At 35.0% G+C, this 19,536-nt stretch overlaps 1 protein-coding gene across 1 annotated transcript in view; it reads left to right on the top strand.

Moving 5' to 3' along the window:
- The window catches only part of MMP16 (matrix metallopeptidase 16), a 293,833-nt gene that overhangs the window by 259,556 nt on the left and 14,741 nt on the right, over window positions 1-19,536 (top strand). Inside the window, exons 8-9 of the mRNA XM_059166077.1 lie at window positions 10,346-10,496; window positions 17,675-17,790. Coding sequence (XP_059022060.1) covers window positions 10,346-10,496; window positions 17,675-17,790 — 267 coding nt within the window. The remainder of the gene's footprint in view (window positions 1-10,345; window positions 10,497-17,674; window positions 17,791-19,536) is intronic.

A 19,536-nucleotide genomic window follows, 5' to 3' on the forward strand; every position in this document is an offset into this window, starting at 1 on the left:
TAATAATATCAAAAATCAATATTGAAAATTGAGTTGGTGCAATTCTCTCAAGAACTGAAAATAACTTTTAAAATGAACTTTCCAGTGTTGTCAAAATCAGTAACAGTCAAAGTCAAGTAGTCAAAAGGTCTCAAATTTATATTGTTTCTATCATTTAATAACTTTAAGTGGTACTTATCCTGTTTGACAGTTTCGTTTCAAGAGGCAAAAATCATTCATGGAATTGGAAGCAAAATACCTAGGATGTTAAAGAGCAGGGTAATAAAGTTTAGGAATAAGAAGAATAAAAGATGTATATCAAAAAAACAAGAGTTGTCTAAAATATGTGACACTGGAAAGTGGCAAGGAAAATAGCTGGTTAAAAATTATGTATATAACTTGCATTATACTTTTATTTCAAATACTCCTATAAATCAGCAATTTCCTTTTGCTTCTTGTAGATCTTTACTCTTGAGAAGTTTAGGGTGTGCTAATGAAGTTCATTTGAGGTAGCTTACATAGTGCAATAGATAACCTAAAAGATCTTTTACTATAAATAAATGAATACAGTGATTACTTATTACCCTATAGGAGATAATGGAAAATTTATTCCTAAAGAGCTACACTAGATTAAGGAATCTACATTCAGTGCCCTTGATACACACAAAAATGGATTCATAACATGTGAACTGTGCTATTTTCTTGAATTATAAATATTTATAATTTTATAATTATATTTTATATAAATATATGAATTTTATATTAGTGCTTATACTTTAATATTTTGATTTTAATATTAGTGTTTATATTATATATTGAAGTAATATATTATATATATGAAGTATATATATACAATATATATACATATATTATATATATGAAGTAATCATCTAAACCAAGGGACCAAACATGTATTTGAAAATCTTCCTTGATCATTTGCCTCTACTTATTTATAACAATTCAAAAATTCCATGTTTTTACTATGTCTGTTTTTATTCACATTTTTTTTATTTTTTATTTTATTATAAACCTATAATGTATTATTAGCCCCAGGGGTACAGGTCTGTGAATCACCAGGTCTACACACTTCACAGCACTCATCATAGCATTACATTTTAAACTACAGTATTTTCCCATCAGTAAATCTTGTGTCTAATTTTTTTCTCATTTTCAAAAACTTTTATCATATCCTTTTATTTACTGTGTCAGGTTTGAGTTTCCTGGGAAGCAAACACTGAAATAAAGTTATGAGGAGAGAAGTAAGCCTGTAAAAAGCAAAGAGAGAAAAGACAAGACTGGCCTGGAAAGCCTTGGACTATGCTGTAGATGTGACAGTGTCTTGGCAAACCAAAAAAGAGCTCGAGAGCAAAGACTGACTGTTAGAGGAGTCTCATGCAGTGCGGCTTTCCTAACAGCACACAGGAGAAGAATGAGGCACCAAGGAGTCAGCTCTAAGAGAATGGGAGCAGGGGACCAGAGCTGGAAGGACTGTTGCGTGGAACAACTCCTCAATCCAGTATTTATTAGATACAAGAAAACAAAGAAGAAGGTTATACATTAGCCATAGGTCTAGTCATCTGTTGGTCACAAGTTTTAGAGGTAAACAAGTAAAGAAGAGGAGTAGGGTGTGTCTGGTCCAGCAGCATGGTATTCATAGTTGTGCAAATGCACTTAAATGGATTACCTCAGCGGGTAGCTTTCTCTGAGGTAGGGGAGACAAAAAGGGAAGCAGGGTGATGTTCCACCATGAGCCGGCCAGGTGTTCCTAGCTGTTTGGCTTCAAGGACGTGTATCATCCCCTCCATCAGAGGCCTCTGCCAGTAGGTGTTTTTCTCAACGTCATCTTTAAGCATGCTTGCATGACCAGTACAACTCCTCATTAGTTGAAGTTAGAGTTTAAGTAGTATATTATTCTGAGGGATGGTTACAATGTAGGGCAGAAAAATGGCCAGGATTTAGGATGTGCCATGCTCAGTCATTGGCTGGATGATGCCCAAAAAGATCATGGCTTTGGCCCATCCCAAAGCACTTAGCTGACTTCTTGGCCCAATTATCAGATCCAAAGGCATTCAGCTGATAAATAGGCCAGTTCTTTCTTGAAGAGAAGTCTAAGAAGCTGCCGAGTCAATGGCTGCCACATTTGTGGAAATATTCAAAACTCTCTGCTCACTAAATGATGTTGTAGAACCTGGCAAAATAAATGCTGGTAACAAAAAGCTGTACAATCCCCGTAGTTGGGCATTTTTTTTCAAATTTCTTGAGTAACCAGCCTACAAACAATATGGAAATTAGCACTTAATTCAAATAATTGGCACTAACATAGATCAGTGTACTTAATCACTTATTATTGATATTATTTATTTGAATTGGTATCAAGGAAATTTGAACAGTATAATATTCCATTATATAAAAACAGTAAGTACCATGTATTGGATACCATGATCTGAGTATAGTATGGCTATATTATACACTTGATATCTCATTATTTCCAGGTCTCTAAGTGAAAAATGTTAGTATCTAATGTACAAAATAGGAAAAGAAGATTCAGATTTAGTTACTTGCCACAGCTAATAATTGGCAGAGCTGTCACCCCTTAGTTCTACCTGCTTTCAGGGCTGTTGAACAGTCCACTAAATCATAGATTCTAATACAGAAAATATTAACTCTTTATTACTTTTTTTATTAATCCCTGAAGTTTTCTTTAAGAATATGTCAATGTTGAATAATAGTTAGCCCAATAAACAATAGTTGTTAAGTAATCTAAATGCAGCCTTCTTTTATTTGATGAAATCTTAGCCTTTAAGGAACTAATGTTCTGATCTTGAATGTAAAAGGACACATAGCAAATATGTTTGGCTTTGTGGATCATATGGTTTTCAATCATAACTACTAAACTCTGCCATTGTAGGATGAAAGCAGACTAGACCATATGTAATAAATAGATGCGACTGTATTCTGATAAAATTTTATTTACAAAAACAGGCAACAGCTGGTGGCCCTAGTTTACTAACCAATGTTATAATAGAAGATACAAAAAAAAAAATGCGTAAATAGAGTTTTGTGGCCTCCATAAGACAAAAAAAGTAACTAAAAATTTTTTTTAGTTAATAAATTATAAAGGGTATCTGATTACTGAGGATGTAATGAACAAGCCATGAGAAGAATACAGTGGATTAATTAATAAACAGTTCCAATAATAAATATGGAATGATTACTGATAAAGCAGGAAGGAAGCAGAAAATCATCACCAATTCTGAAAGACAGACAGAGTGTAAATGTGTTCTATTGAGAGAATCAGTTTGGAATAGCAAGTTGAACACTGAATTAAAATACCTGGACTGTAGTGCAAATATATTAGAAATTGGTTGTGTGCTTTTTTAAGTACATCACTTCCCTTTTTAGCCTGTAAAATAAAGGTGTTGGGCTGGATTCTCAACCATTTTTCTGATCCAGTACATGTGAACAATAAAGTGCACTTCCTCATTAGTAACAATGAGCCAGTTCAAGGGTGTTAGAAAAGAAGTTATGAATCTTAGCTCGATAAAAATTTTAAAAAGTCACTAGACAATGCAGTTTTCCTTGTAGGAATAAGCATATAATTTAAGAATTCTTCAAGAGATTATTTGCTTAGTGCCTATTTCCTCTGCTGCTCCATCAGCATTATAAGAGTAAGAATCTGTGTTTCTTTCATTGGTACCTACAGCTCCAAGCTCAGTGACAGGCTATAAGAGGCTCTTAATAAACTGACATTGGATGGATGGATGGATGGGTGGATGGATGGATGGATGGATCTCATTGGTGAATTACTGGAATAGATGGTCTGTAAAGTTGTCTCCAACTGTAAACATTCTTCTAGGTTATTCTTTTTATTTATAAGGCTTCTCTGTCTTTTAACTCAGACTTGTTGATATTTTCCTCTGCATTCTGCCAAGTACAATGTCAGTAAGGACCAGTTCCTTCCTCTTGCTCCAGAATGTGTGAACCTCATAGGAAATCCAGTAAATGCCTTCAGTATGCCAAAGAGGCAATATTTTCCTTGAGAATCAGATCATTGATGGTAAGGTAGTTAAAAATCTACCTCTCCAATGTTAAAAGAAAAAAAATTGCATATGAATCTCACATACTTAATCAAAACTGTTAACAAGAGAAAGTTACTTCAACTTTGTCATGTGAAAATCTTACCAAGATACAAAGGGAGTTGTATAATTGTATTAATTAGGTGTTTATTAATAAGCACCTGGAAATTTAAACATGTAACTCATAATCATTGCTGAGTTATTTTCTTGAATTCTAAGCCACAAATACTCAGCAGGCAAGGTGTTGTTTTCTTAATTTTTTGTGTGTATAACTGCAGGATCTCATTGTAAAACTCTATAGGAAATGTTTGCTGATGACTTTCCTGTTTTGCTTTCTTTTTTGAAGGGACTATAAGTGCATTAAAAAGGGGGAAAAAAATCCCCTGCTGTATGTTCCTAACAGGGGGATAAATGCTAATTGAATGCTAATCTTTCATAGGAAGGCCTTGATTATTAAAAGTTGAGAGGCTCATTGTTTCTCCTTTTTATTGACTGAAAACTCTTGACCAACAGTATAGGGAAGTACTTCTAAAACACATTTTTTTAAATTTTTTTTTTTCTTTTTAAACAAGAATTTCCTGGAAGAACTGTAATTCTTTTTCTTTTTTTCACACATTATTCCCTTCTGAGACACCCTGAAAACATAAACTCAGGTTCTATGAACATACTCTCATTCTACATGCACCAGGACATCCTGGGTATCTGTGAGCCTAGTAATATCACTGTACAAGGCCTGGAAAGAGTATGAAGAAATTTTCATGGATAGGATAAAGATAAGGAACTGCAAACGGAAGTATTCTAAAGGATAATAGAATATTGCTGCTTAAAAGAAGACATAACCAACCGAGTTTGGCAGATAACAGGTTTACTCTAAATACCAAGCATGGAAGGCACTGGAACTGTATTATTCTTCCCTAAATAAAACTGAGATGAAAGGAAAGAATGCGATAGTCACTAAGGCAGAGTCTAGCATAGAACGGGACTTTCTTTTTATTGTATTGTTTTAAAGACTCTCTATTTTAAATGCTGTAGAGATATGACTAAAATAAAGAACAGGTTGGGAAACAGCGGTCTGGATTTTCCATCTCACTAACTCTGGCAAGTAAGTGATCTGGGCCCTTGGGGTGTTTTTTTCTTTATAAAATACTCAGATTAAACAATGGCTCAGGATAGGGATATATTTTTATGGTATTATTTCCCAATACACAGTTAAATATAATTATTTAAATGACCCTCCCACCCAATACTGGGACATGCCTTTTTATTTTTTCTGACTTGTTACTGGTTAGAAGACTCATTTTTTTCTGCTCTATGAACAAGATTCAAGACTAAGGCCTACAGTGTTGTTTATGTAGCCTTTCCATTTTTGTTTTGATCTTCTATTTGGTTATTCATGTAATATTAAACATAGGTCTTTGAATTTATAATCATTTATTAAGTACCTACTATTTTCTAGGCATTATATATAAGGTGTTAGACACAGTGTGTGTCCTCAAGTTGCTCACAGGCTAGAGCAGGTGACAGGCTTGTGATCCATTAAAGTACTAAGTTATATGTACTAAAAGTGTACTAACTAATATGGTAAAGGAGAAGACTACATACTCTGGCAATGTCAGAGGCCTACCTTATTCATATAGGAACTGCTTTCCAGAGAAATGATGTTAAGCCAAGTTCTGAAAGAGAACCCATTTTCCAGAAATGGAAATAAATGATGTAGATGAAATAAGAGACTCATTGAGAAGAACCTTGAGATGACATATGGATGCGTTTGTGTTTTATGCTGAATGCAATGGTAAACCACTGAAATGTTTAAACAAAAGAGATAATTTTATCTCTCTTATCTCTCTTTATCAGGTATGCCTTTTAGAGAGATCATTTTAATGACTTTATGGAAGATAGATAAAAGTGGGACTGAAGGCAGGGAGAGAAGAAAGGAGGTTACTGAAATACTGTAAGCTAGAAAACAAAAGTGTTGCTCTTAAGACACAGGGATGGAAGACAGCAATCTTGTCCTCATCTAGAGAATGATTGACGACTCTGGCTAACAGACTTGGGGGCTCAAGCACATAATACCTTGTGTGATGTGTGGGTGGCCAAAAATTAATACTGAACAATCTTACTCAGTTAAAAGAAAAATAAACCCAACCAGATTAATTGAGCTTAGGGGTGGGTATGTGACAGAAAGTCATTCAAGAACCGGCTACACTTGCCATTTCTCTAAAAAGCCTCCTGGTCTCTCTCCTGTTTGTACCTTTGTTCTTTGCTTCTGCTCCATTCTCTTTTCTCTTTCGGTTCCCCTCTCTGGTTACTCAATTTATACATCCTCATAATGTACACTTGCCTATGGCCATCATGGCTCTTCAAGCCTCATACTATGTAATGAATAGGCATTTCCCTCCGCTAAGTGGGAATGTCTCTCAATATTCCCTGGGTCACATTCCCAAGAAAGAAAAATGAATGGCTCTGTTCATCGCTGCTCATCTGCCTAACCTATGATCCATAACTCTGCAGAATTTTGACTGGCTCTCGTCTTGGATGGTAATATATAGAGAGGATATGGAGAATAGTGGGACCTACTTCAGAGCTTGTAAACAGAATAATTACCTTTAGAAGGGGTAGCTGAAGTTTACCTACGTCAGTGGCAATAAGAATTGACTGCAGGCGATCGGTTTAAGGAAAAGTTTAGAAATCAAAGCGGTTGAATGTAATGATCCATCAGATATGAAACATAATAAACAGGGAGGTTTCAGCTGGGATGCACTGAGAAATTAGCAGGCCAGCCACCTAAATAGGAAAAACAAGAAGAAAGGTCCCGTGATTAGTTCAGATTTGAACCTGTGGATCAGCTTTGTAGAAAATCCCAGTAGGCAGCTATATATACTGTTTGGCTCCCAAGAGCTATTTGGATTAGAGACAGCCATCTATGAACACTCTCTTTTTGGCTTCTAAGGTTTTCTTTTACTTGACTAGTCTTCTTGCCTCTTCTGCGGCCTTTGCATTTGCCTACTCTTCCCTCTTCTCTTGTGGTCTCTTTGAGGGCCGTATATTTCTAGAAGCCCAATTCTGGTTCCTCTTCATCTTCTCTATATAGTCTTCCCTGGATAATTTCTTCAAATCCTAAATTAGTAAATAACATATTTATGCTTGTAACTTACAAACTGTTATCTTCAAACTCATATATCCGGTTGCTTACTTCACATCTCAAACTCTCAATTTGAACCCCTTACAGCTCATATATCCCAGTTTTCTTTGGCTTATTTTATATAATTATTATTCTTTTGTTGACAAAAGTCAGAACTTGAAGATATTCTTGATACTATCTTTTTTTAAATTCTCCACAGCCAGCCTGAAAGCGGTGTCTATCAGTGCCATCTCTAAAATGTGTCATCTCCATTTTCTTCCTTCCACCACTATTGCTGTGACTTTGTTTCAGGCTATTAGCAGAAACTTTTTAATTTAACTATCCAATGGCTTCCTATTTCACTTAGAATAAAGTTTAGATTTTGACAGAGACCACATTATCCTTGCCTCTGTCCTTAGCACATTCCTACAACATTGTGTTCTACCTCTCTAACAAGGTTCTTCCCATTAGAGCATTTTCCTTGGTGTTTCTACCCCTCCAAACCATATTCACTGTTCTGGCTTTTTTGAATTATGTAAGTTACAACTCATATGTCATCTGAATAAAGGGGTCTTTTCTGTGTCCAGTACAAGCAACACCCCGACCTAATCCCATCAATTTTACATTAATGTATTTTTTTTTGTATCTTTACAATAATTTTCTCTCTGAAACTACCTTTGTTTCCTTGTTTAAGGTCAGTTTTCCCAAACCCCTTCACTAGAATTTAAGCTCCAAAAGGCAGAGATGTTACCCTTTTTATTCACTGCTACATCTCCAGTGCCTAAAACATTGCCTAGTAAATGTACTAAGTTGTCAATGAATGATTCAATTAATTCTTACAAAAGACCACTGACCGGTCTTCTCATTTCCATTCTTCTCTTTATAGTCCATTTTCCACAAAAGACAAAAAAAAAAAAAATCATGTTTTGTAAATATAAAACACATCATACCTCTCCATTAGTTTAGTATTTTTGATGGTTTCCCAGTGCACTCAAAATAAGACTGATAGCTACCATATACGTTTCCAGTACCACTCTCTTCTTGTTCATTACACTCCACTGATCTTTTCATTTTTAATCACACCAAACTCCTTTGCTTAGGATACTGTTCCTGACATTCAATGCATAGATATCATCTTCTCTTTCCTTAAATTTTGATTTAAGTTTTATTTCTTCAGAGAGGCTTTTCTGATCTCCTTACTTAAAAGAATTATCCCCTTGGGATTTCTTTTTTCTCAGCCCCTGACATGTTTGCTTTGTAGCATTCAGTAGTTTTTCAACTACTACAATTATATTTGTGTACATTTGATTTTCATCTGCCCAATCCACTAGAATGTGATGATAATATGGTAATCAGGTCTGTCTTGTTCCCTTTAGTGTCCTTAGTACCTAACATGATAATTAGGACCCTGAAGGGACTCAATAAATGTTGTTTTTTAAAAAACAATGCTCAGTTGTTGGGTGTCTGCCTTTGGCTCATGTCATGATCCCTCGGTCCTGGGATCGAGCCCTGTATCGGACTCCCTGCTTGGTGGGAAGCCTGCTTCTCCCTCTCCCACTCCCCCTGCTTGTGCTTCCTCTCTCACTGGGTCTCTGTCAAATAAATAAATAAATAAAATCTCTTTTAAAAATGATATTAAATGGTAGTAGAAGCTCTTGAAGTATTTAAATAAGATTACTCCTGTTACAAACTAGAGACACCTAACTAAATCTAGTCTGAAAACATGTTATTTTTGCTTTGTGTTGTGTTATTTTAGGCAGGAACATGGTTTTAATTTTTTTTTTTTTAATTTCTTTAAGGTGTAATATGAATGCTATAGGCTATCCTAGTCCTCATCTAGGGGTAGTACTGAAATACTCTAACAAGTAAGGTTTGCATCTATTAAAAAGAACATAGGATACTTTGTCAGATATTAATAGATTATTAACTGTTTTACTTTACCAGATGTTAACTCCAGGAGTTAGTGATAAGAGATACTAATTGCAGAGAGATCCAGAAAGACCAGGGGAAGAAGACTTGGAGTGTGGGGTTGAAGGGAGACAGACAGAACTGATGGTGGGGGGAAGCCCAGAATGGAAAAACTGGAGAAAAGATTCCCCACCCCCCAAAATGGTTTTCTAGCAGCTTAGAGAGAGAAGAGCTTTAAGTGGGCAACTGTGTCAATAGGTAAGTTTAGAGAACTGTTTCCTTGAAAGACATTGCTGACTCAAAAACAAAAGTTTTCACTAGAAAGTAGGTGTGAGGAATCTACTTTCACTAGAAAGTAGGTGTGAGGAATGGTTATAGACTACTTGAGAGGCTTACTCAAGTGGTAGACATAGTCTACCAGAGACATAAAACATGAGGAAGTGTGTTGTCTATGGATAATTTCAAAACAGAAATAAAACTGACTAATTTTGTCTTCTTTTTAATATCGCCGTGCTCTAGCAATTCCAAAAAAGGTTAGGTTTCCACTCTTTAAAAAGAGGGATAGCACAACAGCTAAAAGAGAGCCTAGGGCCAAAGGAGGATAACTTGGGGCACCTGGGTGGCTCAGTCGGTTAAGCGTCTGCCTTCAGCTCAGGGTCCTAGGATCGAGCCCCACATCGGGCTCTCTGCTCACCAGGGAGCCTACTTCCCTCTCTCTCTCTGCCTGCCTCTCTGCCTACTTGTGATCTCTCTCTCTCTCTGTGTCAAATAAATAAAGTCTTTAAAAAAAAAAAAAGAAGAAGAAAAAGGATGATTAAGATTAAAGGAACCTGTGAATTTTATAGTAATAGGAAAGGATCAGTTGGGAGGATGTGTTTCAATAGAGTAGAGGTTATAAAGCAATCTGAGCGTATGTAGAATGCATAAAACACAGTAATGATTTAGCCTTAAATAAAAATAGCACGTCTAATTCCTAGAGGAAAAATCCTGATTCTTGATTCAGAATTGTTGTATTATGCAAGTTGTAGATCTTTTTTATTTCTTAAATTAATTCACAAATTCTAATTCTATTACTAAATAGTTACTCATTTTATCCACTTTTGAAGATAATCTTCCAACAGCAACATCTGTATTCCAAATGTGACTATTACCTATTTTACGGATTTCATTTAAAGTAACTTTAAATACACTGCATTAATAAATATATTCTAATTTCTAACATTAAATTATTGTATTCTGCATTTGCACTTATTTCATATAGGTAATAAATACTGGGTGTTTAAGGATACAACTCTTCAACCCGGTTATCCTCACGACTTGATTACTCTTGGAAGTGGAATTCCTCCGCATGGTATTGATTCAGCCATTTGGTGGGAAGACGTTGGGAAAACCTATTTCTTCAAGGGGGACAGGTCAGTACACATTTCACATGAGGAAAATAGTTAACTGTTAATAGTTAACTGATTAGTTAACTGAAGTTAATATTTCTACTCTATAATAGACATGTACTATTGATTAAGAATCTGTGTGAATATAAAGACAAGAATTAATGAAATCAAAAATATTTTTAACATATTTTTAAATAATATTCAAGATAAATCTTCCTGTATATACATAAATAATATGACCTTTGAATGTAGATGTTCTTCCTCTTCTGCATAAGCTTAACATGCTTATAAATCTGTGTAGGCAGTCTTTATGTAATCTTGTAATACGTTTTCTTGTCATTTTACTTAACTTTATTTGAAAAGCACACTTTCACAAAGGCTTTTTTTTTTTTGCTTTCATATTAAAAGTTTAATTTTTATATTTTGCACGCTATTAATTTCCATGTGTATTATCTTACGTATGATTTCATAAGTCATAGATGTTTTATAAGCAGATTAATTCATATCACATAATTCTATAATTCCAAAATTACAGTTTATCAGTATATTCATTCAAGATTAAAAGTATATGGACAAGACAATAAACTACCTAACTGAAACATATAAACAACAATTTGGTTGTCACTTTTATATACGAATTCAGTTTGTCTTTCTTCCATATAGATATTGTATATTTTTTAATACTTATCAATTTTTAATGTTTTATGTTCTATGTATATTTTTGAGAGAAATTGTTTTGTCCTTACTTACTTCTCCTTTTTCTCCCACTGCAATATTTCTGCTTAAGAAGGGTGGCGGGGCAGGTGAGGGGTATGGGTGTTGATTAACAGGTTTCCATTTCTCTAAGACTAAGATTAGAAAGGGTTTTAGAAATAATCTAGCCCAGGCATAAAATACTCAATTGCTTTAAAGGGTTGGGCAAATAAGAAATAAACTACTAGGTACAGCAATAGTATGTTAAGGCGATAGTAGGAAACGATGGGTACTGTAGTGAACTGGAAAGTACAAATACACTAGAAAAGCACTCAAAACCAGAATCATTTATTTAATTTGCTAGACAAACAAAGCACAGCTTTAAATTAGATTTGGTCCAAGTGCTACCATATTTCAGCCCTGAATCTTGTTCATGTCCTACCCAATGTATAGACACACTCAATTACACTCCACAGTAGGAATTCATCTTACTCTAATCCAACTCCATGGTGAAGTATGACTATGAGACAGTCTTTTCCACTCTCAATAGCTCTAATTCCTACTTCCTTAGGATTTCAATAGTAATCCTGGCATACCCTCATTCATTTATTCAAAAAAATATTTTGAGCATATGTGTTGTGACCTGTGCTAGAAACGACGACAGGTCTTCAGCTCCCATGGCACTTAACTTCTATTAAAGGAGACAATGGTGAACAGTAAACAAGTAAATGAGTCTGAAACTTTAACACTGAGAAATGCTACAAAGAAATAAATTTGATTTATCATAGTATGTGATAGAGATCATGGGTGGTAAGGAACATTTAGAAAATTAGTGTGGAAGTCAGAGAACGCCTCACTTATGAAGGGGACACTAGAGTGGGGACTTGAACGGGTGAAGTTTCAGCCACATGAAGCTGTCTGGAACAATATATTGTAGGCAGATGACATAGTGTGCAAAAACATTAATACTGGAATGTTTAAATCAGTTAAAACATTCTGGCTAGAGAATAGCAAGTTAAGTGGTAAAGGAAGTCAAATAGGTAAGTAGGGACCAGATTGAATGGGGCCCTATAGACCATAGCAAAGACACTGGATTTTATTCTAAGAACAATGGAAAGGCATTGGAGAATTTTCAAGAGGAAAGGGAAATGACCTGATTTGTTTTCACAAACATCACTATGGTTTCTGTATGAAGAATGGGCTTCAGGAGGGAAGCAAAGAGAATAACTGGCAGGTTGTTGGAGTAGTACAGAGGGATACGATGGCAGTAGCCGAGACAGAGCAAAAAGGGTGGGTACAGGATATATTTTGAATGTAATCAGAACAAGTCTTTGTTACAGCTTGGATCCTAGAGGTGAGAAAAAAGAAAATTAAAGATAAATTCTAGGTTTTTCACCTGAAAAACTGAGTAGATGGTGCCATTTCAGGAGATAGGGCAGACAGGGGAAAAATACAGGGGAAAGGGGATTAAAAGATTGAAATGTTCATATTTAGATTGAGATGCTTATTTTACATACCAACTGGATGAATCAAGTAGGTACTTGGATAATTGAGTTTGCTTCTCAGTGGAAAGATCAGTCTGAGGTACATAATAGAGAATGGTAAACATCATTAAGAGTAGGGGCCTACCTCAAATCTCCTAAGTATAGAGAGAGCCAGAAGAATAGCTGAAATGATGGCTCTTTAAATAGATCTGTAAAATAAGATTAAAATTTCCACTATTTCACTATTTTACATATCGCCTGGAACTTAGTTCCTCAGATTCCTACTTGCCCTTTTCTTAATACACTATAATTTGATACTTGGATACATTTTGGATCCTCCTAGCATTTAACTCTAAAATGCTATGTTTCTAAATCATCTGTCAGCATCTTCTCACAAATATATACAGGACTCTATTGCCATACTTCATTCTAAGCTTAACTTTTAAGAATTTTAAGATATTTTCAATGAAAGACAAAATTTAGATCCACTTTGGTTTTTACTATTTTTACCACTAATAGTCAAACAGAAGAACAATTTCTTTTCTCCAGCTTAACTTGTGTGTTTATGAATTACTCAATATATGTTTTTAAAATTATCCAACACAGTATAAATTAATATTTCCAATTCTGCTGCATGTTTAAGAATGTTTCTGAAAAGTATAATTTTTTTTCTAACTATTTGGGTACAAAAAAAAAAAAAAAAGAAGTCATCCTATATGTTTAGTGTTAAGTGTAACTTAAGAGAAGCAAGTAGTCTTGACTCGTAGTACAGAAATGAGACAAACTAGGATGAAGAAATGGCTGGGTCATGTGAAATAACCCTTGAAGCCACTTTTTTTTCAGTTTGAATTCAGTATCCAGCAAGATCCCATTAAAGTATGGCATTCTAGAATTTTCTTTACCATATTTTTTCATAGCAGAGAAAGCATTTAACAAAATGTTGTATACCATTACATGGACAGTTTTTATTTCTTATTGATATGAACATTCCATTTATATTTTCTTGAAATGTGATTTTATGAATCTTATGTGCCTGGCTCAAAAAAGTATTGATGGGTCAATGGATCTATGAGTAAACAGAAGGAGAAAAAAAGGAAAATTATACTTGAGCAATATATCTGAAGAGTTTGAGAGAGAGCACCAAGAGAGTAAGAATTCTCTACCAAAGGAAACAATAACAGTAATGTGCTAAACTATGAATCCAGCAGCATTAGAGTCTCAACTCTGTAACATTTCAAAGGAGCAAATGCGACTAAATCATTGTCTTTTAATGCTCTAGCACTGACTGAGTTGAGAGACCATACATACTAAATCTGTGTTTAGGATATGATCATAGAAAACACCGTAATATGCAATATAGAAGATTGTTGAGGGATTTATCCCTCAATGTATGTACAAATTTACTTTAGGGGCGCCTAGGTGGCTCAGGGGGTTAAAGCCTCTGCCCTCGGCTCAGGTCATTATCTCAGCATCCTGGGATCGAGCTCCGCATGGGGCTCTCTGCTCAGCAGGGAGCCTGCTTCCTCCTCTCTCTCTGCCTGCCTCTCTGCCTTCTTGTGATCTCTGTCAAATAAATGAATAAAATCTTTAAAAAAAATTACTTTATAGCTACAAAAACCTACATAAATTATTGGTATTGTTATATGAACATTGTTACAACTACTTCTCAGAGAACAACCCTGGTTTCTAAGTATGTAGTTAATCTTTCTTAAATTACATACAGGTGTGATCCCATTGTCCCCAGGATTTTTAATTGTTCCAAACCTCTAGCTTAGCAATAGCTTACTTTAAGTTATAGCTTATATCTAAAAATGGTATTTATTGTAAAACATGGCATTATTTAAACTATCATGGAGGGGAAAACTCTACCAAGTAAACCTTGATACAGTACCTATTGTAAAGTGCATTCTGATTTTAGTGATGTAAAATGTGGGGGAAAAAATGTTTCTTAGAATCCAAAAATAAGGCATTTGACTAGTTCTCTCTGAGAGGTTTTCTCTGTGGTCAAGTGCAGGAACCAGTTGATATATATGACTATTGCAAACTGCACTGAAATATTTACTTGAGAGAAGATATCTTGAAATTTTGAGGGTGATCTCAACCACATTAATTATTCTATATTTATCACAGAATGGTCTGTGAAAAAGAATATTCAGGAATATTTTTAAACCAGATGTTCCCATGAACTAAACGTGAATGAAAATATACTTCAAAATTGGTAGGATAATACGCTAATGATTCTGCCAACTTGTCTTCAAAGAGATAGGCCCAATCTCCTTTATATTAGCTCAGTCTTCTCCATGAAGATTTTCCTGACCTTTCCATCAGATCTGTTCTCATTCTCTTGAGATAAGAATCTGCAATAAGTACCTATAAGAGGGTATTTCCCTTTTTGGATAAAATCTGCCTTATGGTTACTTACTGGAATACTTCCTGAAACAATCTTTTTCTCTTTTCCATTTAAACCTTGAGAATGGGGGACACTTGGGTGGCTCAGTGGGTTAAAGCCTCTGCTTTCAGCTCGGGTCGGGATCCCAGGGTCCTGGGATCGAGCCCTGCGTCGGGCTCTCTGCTTGGTGGGGAGCCTGCTTTCCTTCCTCTCTCTCTGCCTGCCTCTCTGCCTACCTGTGATCTCTGTCTGTCAAATAAATTAAAAAAAAAAAATTAAAAATAATTTAAACCTTGAGAATGGAATGGTTGCTAATATTCCAGATGTTACTTGACTGGATATTTCTAGGGAATTACAGCAAAACCTAATGTAAAAAACCCCATAACTCTGTAGAATAAGAATCTTCCATAGGCCTAGAATTAAAAAAAAAAATCTAAAAAGGACCAGAAAAACTTAATTTTTTTCTGATTTCAGCCAAAGTGCCTAATCCCAAGATAATGCATTAAGTATGTCACTTCCCAAACCTGTGTTGGTAAAACACTAGCTTTAGCAAATGATAAGAGATGTTTAGTGGAAAAAAAGACAAAAGGTTGCTACATAAATTTAAATTTGGAAAACATATTTGGTGCACTTGGAGAAAAGAGTATGGACTAAAAAAAATATATATATATACATATATATATATATATATATATTTTATTTACTTATTTGACAGAGAGAGAGAGACCAGGGGGCCTATGAGAGGGAGAGGGAGAAGCCTGATATGGGGCTTGATCCCAAAACCTAAGCCGAAGGCAGTCATTTAACCAACTGAACCACTTAAGTGCCCCAAGAGTAGGGACTTCTAAAGTCAGATAGAACTGGTTATAAATGTAACCCTCATTGTCCTCTTAGAATTGTCTTCTCTTAGAAGGGGACACTGATGACTATCATGGGTTTATTGTGATTAAATGAGATAATACATAGATCATATGGCTGCCTAAAGTATGCAATATACTGTGAACTATCAATGGTTTCACTCCAGTTTTGTCATTTCTTTTGAACATTCAAGACATAAACTCATTTAATTCTTAGAACATTTTAAACAATAATGAGCCAGGATAGTAGGGCTTGTTACAGTTTATTCATTGGATGTCTAGCAGTTCTGTGGGAGTGGTTCATGGGCCACTCTATGAAGGCATGGGGATCCAAGAGTTCTGACTCTTCACAAGCTTTCCTCTTATCTGGTTCTCCTATCTATACACCAAGGGCTCCAGTCAAGACCTGCCCTAAACTCTATACTCAGATACCCAGTTGCCTCATCAACAATTCTTCCCTTTGATGTCTTGCAGGTACCTGAATTTTACAGATCTAAAGCCAAACTCGTCATTCTTCCAACCAAATCAACTTACTTTCCCCCATTTCCTTATCTTACTGAATGGCAACATTATTCTTCCACATGTTCAGGCCCCAATTCTCGAGTTATGCTCAACTTCCTCCTCTCGCATCCTGCATTCAATACATTAGTAAGCTCTTTGGGATTTTCCTTCAAAATATATCCTAATCTCTTGAATTATCATTAACTCTACAATTTATATTCTAGTCCAAGGTTTACTGCAGTGACATTTGAATTGGTATCCCTGCTTCTATTTTACCCCCTAAGTCTATTTAAATCAAAGCAGCTAGCATATTCCTTTCAAACATAAGCCATAGCTTGAAGCTTCCCTGCTCAAAATCTATGTTGGCTTCACATATCCCTTAGTGGAAAACCAGAGGCTTTGCAATTGTATAAAGGTCTATCTAATCTTAGATTCTGGTTCCCACTCTGACCTTTTCTTCCATATGTTAACTCAATCCTAGTCGCCCTAGCCTCTTTGTGGATGCTTAAGTACTCCAAGTTTGTGCTTGCCACAGTAACTTTTCACTAACTAGTCCCTCTACCTGGAAAGTATTTCTCCCAAAAGCTGTATGTGTCATACCTTATTCCTTTCTGCTCAAATGTCTGATAAAGAAAGGGCTCCCTGTCCACTAATTAAAATTGCTTCTCCATATTCCTAGCTAAATTTACTGCTTGTTTTTTAATCTTAACACCTCCTATCACAGTATGTATTTACTAAGAAATTGTTTTATTGCCTATGACCGTACATATCCTACAATGTAAGACTGATGAGAGCTGGAGAATATCTGTTTTGTTCAAAGTTGTATCTCTAACACCTAAAATATGCCAGGGACATAAAAGGTACTCAGTAAATATTTCTTAAATGAATAAATAAATATTCTGCTAAAGATGATTCCCAAAAAAAAGTGCTCTGCTGCCTAAGCAAGTTTTATAAAAAATGATAAAAACCTCTTATTTATCCATAGATTAGTGATAACTTAAATATATTTAGCAAGCACAATGTATTTAGCTAGAATTTTTAAATTAATTTTAACAGACTGAATAAATATACAGTAACAATACTCAATTTTAACATGTGCAAGAAAGGAAACAGAATGACTGCTGTTTGTGTCCACTGTCTTTCTAGTGTTTTTACTGAGTCCTGTAAACCGTTAACAATAGTATACGGCAAGGAGTCAATGAATACTATTACTGTGTATACATAATTTCCTTCCCTATGCACTTTTTTGTTTTTTTTTTTCTTTATTATCCTTTTTAGGTATTGGAGATACAGTGAAGAAATGAAGACCATGGATCCTGGCTATCCCAAACCAATCACAGTCTGGAAAGGTATCCCTGAATCTCCTCAAGGAGCCTTTGTGCACAAAGAAAATGGTATGCAGCACGTACATTATGTATTTCATGAGTTTACTATTTCAACAATGAACTTTAATTTTTCACAAAGTTAATTTAAATCATTAGAAAGTACCATACTAGGGCTATCATGTATTATATTTACATGAACTATCCATCCTAGATTTATGTTTAATATTATGCTCCAGATGTTTTCTAACCTCAGCTTATTTCAATTTATGAGGAAAAAATAGAGGCAATTTTTTAAAAATGGAGGGTGTGGATACCCTCAAAGCAATATCACCTATTTTTCTATCAAAATGCCTATAAAGTTAGTAACAGACATACAGGGGACAGAGCTGGTCACAAGGAAGGTATTTTGTACATATGGGCTGAGACACAAAGATACCTGGCAATTGTGCATGTTGAAGATTTTAATTTTTCAATGTCATCTTTGGCTTAGAGTGTCAGCAAACAGGGAAGATCCCAACTCAACACAATCAAGCTAAGTGACTGTATGATTGCTTAATAACAAGAAGCAGAGCAGAGAGCTGCCCCTGTTCCTTGTTCTCCATCTCGGGATTTGAGTTTCAGCCAAGTGAGGGAGAACCCATACACTCCTATCTGTTGGCATATGTAAAATCTCAACATTTCTCTCCTCATTCAGAAATCAGTAAATAGGAATAAATCATAATAATAATTCAAAATGGGATTTATACACAATATTCCAGAACAAAGGAAATAAATCATTCTAAAATATATACAAAAACATACCCCATCAAATGATTTGTAATAGGAGCCATAAGAAAATGATATACCATTTGAGTCCTCAAATGATATACCATTTTGAGTCCTCAAAATGAAAAATCTGTAACATATATGCAACAAGAATAAAATTAACATCACTTATAAAAACAAAATTAAATACATCAGTTGAGGAAAGAACAAAAAAGTTAACTGAAGAAATGGGAGGAGAATGAAAAATCAACAGCACCAAGGAAGACTACAATTAACAATCAGCATATTGCCAGAGTTTAAGACAACTATACACTGAGTAAACACCTGAAGGAACTGTGACCCAGGATCAATAAACACCAGTCAGAAAAGCCAAAGTATACAAGCTGTATTTTGACCCTTGTTATATGAAATGACATACTATATTCTGTATGATAGGGCTCCACATGCAGTATGCTACAGGGAGAGGCAAAGTAAAAAAGAAACTTGAAGCCCTGATCATAGCACTTGTTGAGAATTATCAATTTTGTGTATATTCTATTGGTTCAGAAAAAGTTAAGAGAGCCTGTATGTGATCAAAGCAGAAATCCATAGATGAGGAGAGATAAAGATGAAGACATAGCTGTCAAGAGGGTATCAATAAGAAAATGAAGGAAGTAACAGTGCAGTCACATTGGAGGCAATTAATCAGATCAAAATAGGGCCCCAAACTCAAACTATGCAGGTGAGGATGAAAAGAACAAAGAAATAAAAAAAGAAATGTGAAAAATGATCACATGGAGGCAGAAAATTGAGATCACCCCTATGAATTATAGGTGTCACCACGGAAGAAACTAGAGGGAGAGGGGATTTCTTGAGGTTAGAATAAAGGGGTTTATTAAAGCCCAGATAAAACCAACTCTAGCTAATATTTACAGAAGTCTTACCACTGCTTTAAACTGTCGTCAATAAAAGCTATCACATACCATACAAAAATAATGCAAAGAAAATTCAACCAAGATCTTAACTGCAGTGTTATTAATTCTAGGAAGTTTGGTTAATAATTTCTTATCT

Source organism: Mustela lutreola, chromosome 3 (assembly GCF_030435805.1).
Source record: "Mustela lutreola isolate mMusLut2 chromosome 3, mMusLut2.pri, whole genome shotgun sequence".
Classification (NCBI taxonomy): Eukaryota; Metazoa; Chordata; class Mammalia; order Carnivora; family Mustelidae; genus Mustela; species Mustela lutreola.